The 7,920-nt window shown below is 42.1% G+C and overlaps 1 protein-coding gene across 1 annotated transcript; it reads left to right on the top strand.

The window, feature by feature from the left end:
* The first annotated feature begins 1,644 nt into the window (after window positions 1-1,644).
* Window positions 1,645-4,192, top strand: slitrk6 (SLIT and NTRK-like family, member 6). Its single transcript, XM_070930686.1, has one exon. It carries the CDS (start codon window positions 1,654-1,656, stop codon window positions 4,189-4,191), a length of 2,538 nt encoding a protein of 845 aa, XP_070786787.1. The 5' UTR covers window positions 1,645-1,653; the 3' UTR covers window position 4,192.
* Window positions 4,193-7,920: the final 3,728 nt, after the last annotated feature.

Here is a 7,920-nt window from a genome sequence, read left to right as displayed (position 1 = left end):
GTATGTATATAGTCAATGTACTTCAATCTTTATGCCACACTACCTACTTTAGGGTACACCACTGAAAACGTGCCTTACGTCTCATTGACTTTCAGTAGGGAGGAGGTATTTTCTGGTCAAAAAAGGGTCAAGTACCATTTATAGATGAATCATGAGTCAGAGGTTTCAGTCTGTGACAAACATTGTTCTCTACTGGCTGTATCGGCTGAACTAGACTTGCCTAGTCTTGTTAGAGTGACGCTTTCCAGATGCTAATCGTATTCGTTAACATGAACAGCTGTGTCTTTCCGTCTCTTCTTTGAAGAGTTCTGTTAGTTAGCGGTGGATCTAGTTATCCTTGATCATGGGGAGATGCCTGTACTTCACCAGTCCTCTGAGAGGGATCTAGCCTTTGATCCACAATGATTTTAGTCAAATTAATGAAATGGATTGAGATGTGGTGCTGAGGGCTCTCATCATTAAAATCACATTTCAGCATTCCCCTCGACATTCAACATAAATCCTGCTAACAATGAAGTTTGCATTCTCTTCAGCTTGGTTGAACTGGTTTTCAGTAGACAGAGCTGTCTGTGTGCTCCTCCAGATGCTTTTGCTCACTGCATGGAGAACAGGTTGGAACTGTGGAACAACACAATCAGGTTGACAGTAAAATAAATCAGATTGATGAATATAGGTTTGGTGTGTAATTAGTTAACTTTCAGTCCAGTCAAGTGAGAGTTAATTGGTCGAACAATAAAGACACAACCATTCATTTCCAGTCCTGTTAAGAGTGCTTGTTATAAATGTTGCTTTGACATGGACCCGCAATGGACTGAAGTGACTTCATCATTTGTATGACTCACACTGAGTAAGTCTTTGTTCAGATGAGTCCTGCATACAAAGGGCAGGAAAATCAGTCAAATAAGAAAGTAATTTCTTTAAATGTACCATTATCGCACTGTGAGTCACTGGAAAGAGATGCTGTCTTACTGTCATTGCTCACCCTGTAAAATGTATTTACGCATTGGTAAAGTGCATTGTCCAGTTAGTTACTGTGGCTTCTGATGACTGTTTTACATGGATTATTAGGATTCCCATTAGCTGCTACACTTGGTTTAACTCCCATTCCTCAAGCCAACCCAGGATACCACATTGCTAAGTAGTATAAAGGCCACATAGGGATAAAACATTGAAAAGGAAAAGAACACATAATATATTCAAAACTGAGTATTCTTCTTTAAAGAATTAAAGGAATGTAGAATTGTGGGCATGTAAACACTGTTTGCCTTTTCCTATTATGTATTTTTCATGCATTTTTACTATATAAAGACAATTCTAAACTACACACACTCTTTTACCCTAGATGAGTGTGACTTCCCCTCATGCATATGATGCACCCATGAATGCAATTTTACGCTATTACACTTTTACACATACAACAAGCAAATGTCATACAAGTTTCATGTATTGTAACACATGAAACTTGTATGACATTTGGATCACTGGGATTGAATATCATTTAAGAGACATCTAAACAGAATGATTGTTCAGAACAATACATTTAATTTGTGTCAAACTTTGCATGACTTGCACACTTAATGTTCTTTTTTTTTCCCCCTCCCCACCCCCTCTGCCCATGCTTCTATCCTTTCTTTACAGATATCTCAGACCGAAATGCTGCCTTGTATCATTTTCATCGGCTTGTTTCTCACTGCGGCCCGATCCCAAGATATCCATCCCTCACAGGCATCATCCACTATTAGTGAGTCTTGTGACTCCTTGTGCTCCTGCGAGGGAAAAGATGGCATCCTTCATCTTAACTGCGAGCAGAGAAACATCAGCAAAATCTCCCAAATCAAAGTCCCGTCAGGTGTGCCCTTCCACCTGAACCTTTACAAAAATGACTTGGTTGAGCTCCGCGCAGAGGAAATGGAAGGGCTTAAGAATGCCCTTTCGCTGCACATTGGGGGTAATAGCATACAAGAGCTGGAACCAGGGGTCTTTAGCACTCTCGGTTCACTGAAAAAACTCCACATAAATAGCAATTTCCTCGTCACTCTGAAAGAGGACACTTTTCAAGGCCTCGTGAATTTGGAGTTCCTCCAAGCTGACACAAATTTCATTCGGGTCATTGAGCCGGGGGCCTTCAACAAACTGATCCGCCTCAAGGTCCTCATCCTCAATGATAATTCCATCGAGTTTTTACCGAGCAACATTTTCCGGTTCGTGCCCCTCACCCACCTGGACTTACGTGGCAACAAGCTCCAAACACTGCCTTATGTGGGGTTTTTGGAGCACATCGGACGGATAATGGAACTTCTCCTGGAGGACAATGACTGGGTCTGTGACTGTGATATTTTGCATTTAAAAATCTGGATGGAGAACATGAGGGCCCAGTCAGCAATCGGGGATGTGGTCTGCAGCACACCGCATCACCTTAAGGGGACCATTCTGGCTAAGGTCAAGCGGGATGTTCTCTGCCCGTCGCATGCAGATATTAACCTGGAGGAGCCGTCAAAGTCACTGGATATGGTTGTTACTCCCTCATCCAAAGTGTCTCAGATTCCCAAGTTGATCAACGCCAAAGATGACGCCAAGGTACCGACACCGTCTCACATTCCCGGCAGCCCTTGTGTGGAGTACTGTTCCTGTCACAATCACCCTGTGGCTGGGTTTTTGATGCATTGTCAGGACAGGGGAATTCAAAAGGTATCAGATATCGGAATACTTCAGCAAAGTCCCACAAAACTGGTCATGACAGGAAATATGATTCAGAAACTCTTGAAGTATGATTTTGTCACATATGATAGTTTAGAATTGCTCAACTTGGCGAACAACCGAATTGATTACATTGATAATGAAACTTTCCTCAGCTTGAGCAGTTTGAAAAAACTGTATTTGAATGGCAACAGAATTGAAAAACTGTTCTCCACAATGTTTGTGGGGCTCCACAACCTTGAATACCTGTATCTGGAATACAACCTTATCAAAGAGATTGCTCCAGGCACATTTAATCCCCTGCCAAACCTGAAGCTGCTGTCATTAAATAACAACCTGCTCAGCTCTCTTCCAGCACAGATATTTCGCAATGTGCCCCTCACCAAATTAAACCTGAGAAAAAATCTACTTATGCACCTGCCAGTGAGGTCCGTGCTTGATCAACTTGACTCGCTAGAGCAGATTTATTTAGAGGACAACCCCTGGGACTGCAGCTGTGACTTGCTCAGCCTCAAACAATGGGTGGAGAAACTCAGAAAGGACACAGTGGTGGGCTCCATTTTGTGTCACACTCCAAAGAAAGCGATGCAGGCTGAGCTAAGAAGCCTTCGTCATGAGATGCTGTGTCCCGGTTTAGGGACCTACTACCCTCTGTCCCCAGATGGGGAGGAGAGCGTGACAGCTACACTGGGTCCTGACAGCACTGGCAAGGGTTTGTTCAGCTCACTCACGGACACCATCCCCCTCTCTGTGCTTATCTTAAGCCTTCTTGTTTTTGTCCTCATGATCATATTCTGCTCAGCCGGGTTGGTGGTGTTTGTGGTGCACCGGCGGCGACGAAGGGCAAAGAAAAAAGCAGCAGAGGAGCAGCCCCGAGAAAACACCAGCAGCAGTCCCATTCACTTACATTACAGCATGTACGGGCAGAAAACGACACACCACACTCTGACGCAAAGAACAGGGTCTGCCGCTCTGTACGAAGAGAGATCACATAGTCCTATTGTGCAGATCTGTCGCAACCCCACTTACTGCTCCCAGCACAAGGAGCACGACGCAGATTTGGATTATAGCCTCGACGAGCCCAGCGCCAAGCATCACGTCTGCCGGAGTATCATGGAGAAAGAGAACACTTCGCCACTCACGGGAAACCCCAGCTCAAAGTTCAGACCCATGACCGGAGAGTGCCCCGCGGAGTTCGTCACACTCGGAAATCCCAACTCCTTGTACAGGAACATTCTGGAGAGGGAGAAGGAGCTGCAGCAGCTTGGAATAACAGAGTACCTAAGGAAAAACATGCCCCAGCTTCAGTCTGCTGTAGACATGCAGGTCCCGGGGCACCAGGAGGAGTTAAAGCTAATGGAGACAATTATGTACTCAAGACCACGCAAGGTCATGCTTGAGCAAACTAAGAATGAGTACTTTGAACTTAAGGCTAACTTGCATACTGAGCCAGACTACTTGGAGGTTCTGGAGCATCAAACTGCATTTAACTGAGCTTCAGCAGAAAAAAAAACAAATATATATACATATATATACATATATATATGTATGTATATATATATAATCTTTTGAACCAAGTGCCTTGTCCTGTTGGCCCTCTTGTACTTTCCACAGAGTGAAATATATATCATGGGCACATCACTTTACGTTTAATTGTAGCACAGAATGTAACTGGTGTATTTTTTGTTACCTTATTATCTGTTGACAGCCATGTTATGTAGCTGGTGAAAGGTGTAGTATTTTGGGCCAAATGTAACTTAAAGAAGCTATTGCAGTCTGTTGAGCAGGCCTGGGTTGAAACCCTCTTCGAAATCCACTCAATGAGCTCTTTATGATTGATTAAATTTCCACGGCGCACTGCCGCCAAATGAATTGATCCCCCCCCCCCTCCCGCCCCCATCTGACATCCTGATAGGATAAAGCAGATGTTTGGAAAGAAGTGAGTGAATTTCAATCACCACTTGACCCAGAATTGCTGTTTAATCAGTCGATCCTGACTCTGGGTATGACCTGATTCCACCCTCTGTCAACATAAGCCAGCTGGAATGCCGTAACCAGAATGCTCATTGTGCCGTAGAGTCAGCAAAATGCCAACTGTACATTGGAAAACACTGATAGGAGAGTGGTTCCACTGCTATTTCCCTGTCAGTTCTTTTGATCCATCCAACACTCTTCACAGTTGCAGTCATAGGACCTTTATTTATTTTTATACAAACTGGTGATATTCACAGAAAGGATATTTCTTTTTTCTCTCAATCAGTAAATACAGCACTTAAAGTACAGTATATTATACACAATTGTAATCTTGTAAAAAAAAATGCATTGCACTAATCAAATGCCATAAGATGGTGCATGACAATCAACAGAGTCCTGCTGAAACATTTTGGGTTTTTTTTTTTTTATTATTTCTGCCAGAAAAAATGAGCCACAAATGTGTGTGATCCTTCAGTGTGTGTTTGTTTGTTTGCGTGCGTGCGAGCATATGTGAGACTGTTTCATGTCACTAATTTATGTCTGACGATACTCAAACAGCATTCAGGAACATCGCTCCTTCCTCATGCTGACATTGGCTGATTTGGAACTGTTTTTGAACTGTTTTTGAACTGATAGCACACAAATGGTTACTGACGAGCAGCATTACCCGAAAGCGAAGCTCCAGTTCCATGCAGACAACCTGTCGAACGACTTCAGCCACATTTCCTCTGTTTCTCAGCTCTTATTAAAAGCAATGGACTGCTGATGACTGACATTTGCAATGAAGACATTATCAGGATTTATACTATACACTCCATTCATACTCCTGGAAACTCATTCAACTTTGAAAACGGTTCATGTAAGCACACACTCTGTAGCTTTTCTACTTAACTAGATTGAATTATTTATTCTGTATATTTTGTATATACTTATGTTCCATTATATCCTTGGTTTTTGTGTGCCTTCAGTGATGTACAGAATATAAACAGAAGTTGTAACTGATAAACAGGAAATAAAGAGTTGCAATATGACATACAAGCTGGAACTGAATTTATGGTCAGCTAGCTAAGTACAACGTGTACAACGTCCATAATGTTACATCATACAGATGCTGTGCAAGAATGTGGAACTGCTGGAGCCTCTCTGCAGTCCACCGTCTGTTGGCTAATGACACTCTCTTTAATGTGTTATCAGTCCTCCACAGTGCATATGTATATGTGCATGCATGCACTTGTGTAAATACCATTTGGTTGTTTTCCTGCTGTGTGAATAATTTAACCCCCCACGATGGCTCAAACCTAGTCCTTAATCACACAACAATGGCTGCAGGGTTTTTCCACCAGCCGTGCTTTTCTGCATGACTTTCATTTTCTCCTTCTCTCTGGGGGAACCGCGGACCCTCTCTAATTCCTCCATTTCCTATCATAATTGATGGATCTGAAGCTCCTTTGCAAGAACACACACATAACCTCGCATACAAATACAGATACCAACATGAATAAATAAATGTTTGTATATTTGTATGCAGACACGCATCATTTACGGTATGCAAACTCACAGAGGCAAACAGGCCGGTGCACACACACACACACACACACACAGCTGGGAAGATGAATTATCCTCTGCAGCTTGATCCTGTGAGACTCATAAGCAATATGCTCCTCCAAAGGTGAGACATTAGCAAAGTGCATAACTGTGTTCAGAGTGATTCTTTACTTTACTTCAAATAAATGGAATCACTTTTGAACTAAAGCTCACCGAGGTGCCCATTTTGCAACAAAATTCCACAGTGGAATACATTTAATAAGACAAGTAAACAACCACAACTCAAAGAAAAGGTAATGAGGAATATGACATTAGGCAGAATCTGGCTCAGCACGAGTAAAATCCTATTCTTGCTCAAACTTAAGCAAGGAAACTGAACTTTTTCTGCTTTTGTATGAACTCTTAGTGTCAGGATGACCCAGCCTGTTAATTACACATTTAAAAGTGTTATTTGATGTAGCCCTGGTAATTTTGAATATTTTTAAATGACAGAAACAGCAAGTAAAAGAACCTTTCTACAAGATTTTTCAATTATATTATTCATGTCCTTAATTTTTAGATTGCCTCTGTCACCACAGTACTGCATATCGTACAGCGAAGACGCTGCACTTTCCTCGCGAACTCCAGAATGATAACATGATGGCGACGTCTCGCAGGTTCCCCACATAGAGCAGGTGATGTGATGAGGTTCTGATGCACTTTACTGCATAAATTTGCACAATAATGATGAAAAATGGTGGCACATTAGAGCTAAGTACCTCTTGTTCGGTATGTGGAAAGCTAGCTCTAATGACTATGGATGCTCGTGTTTAGGGGGCAGCTGCTGCGAAGTAACACACACTGATACTGTAATCACGTGTAATGCAATTACTGTATGTGGAAGCATGAACAGTGGTGCTAATTGTAGGACTCATAATAAGCCTGAAAGTGTAAGGGTAACCAATGGTGGAAGATATACAAAAAATGTGTTTATACACACATACTGAAGTCAAACAATATACCAGTAACCAAGTGTGACTATTTGCAATTCACTCTGAACACTGCTTATGTTTGTTTTGCACCACTGCCAGACACAAATCAGATCTTGTGACCTGAAATGTAATTACATAGACTAAGCAGGGTGGTCTTTTTTTTTTACACATGAGCCCTCAAAAACAGCAGCAAACGCGCACAAATATTGCTTTTGATGCACCAAATAACGCAGCATATTATTGCAATAATGGCATTTGTGTTGCCTCCATTAATACAGGCAAAGTGGACTTACTGGAGTGTCTGCTGTCTCATTTGCTCTGCAGATGATATATTAGCTTTATTAGCAAAATGCCTTCAAAGAGCGGCCTGAAAAATCTATATCATCTCACCCAGTTATTATTTTATAAAATGGTCTATCTGTTACATCCCCCAACCACAAGGCATTAATATTCATATCTGAGAGCACAACAACAGGAGATCTCTTCGGGGCAACAGTATCGACCCCTCTGCCACGTCCAAGAGTTTCACCAGGTTCTTTGTAGTAAGCTGCAGTCAATTAATGTCTCTCACAATACATTATTCGGGCTGCACCTCTTTCTTGCCTCTTAATTCCTCCTGACATTTAATGAAAGGTAAGTGGCAGAAATACAGAGCAATCACACCATTGGATATCAGTGCTGGAGGACAAAAAGGGGGTTCAGTGCGTGCGAGAGGTGAAAAGATGTAGGTCTT

Source organism: Enoplosus armatus, chromosome 24, assembly GCF_043641665.1.
Source record: "Enoplosus armatus isolate fEnoArm2 chromosome 24, fEnoArm2.hap1, whole genome shotgun sequence".
In the NCBI taxonomy this organism is placed as follows: domain Eukaryota; kingdom Metazoa; phylum Chordata; class Actinopteri; order Centrarchiformes; family Enoplosidae; genus Enoplosus; species Enoplosus armatus.
Note: the sequence above shows the minus strand (reverse complement) of the source record. Positions and strands in the feature narration are given on the sequence as shown.

What these genes read in the sequence shown, in the direction of transcription:
- slitrk6 (XM_070930686.1), top strand. Translation starts at nt 1,654, where the DNA reads ATGCTGCCTTGTATCATTTTCATCGGCTTGTTTCTCACTGCGGCCCGA.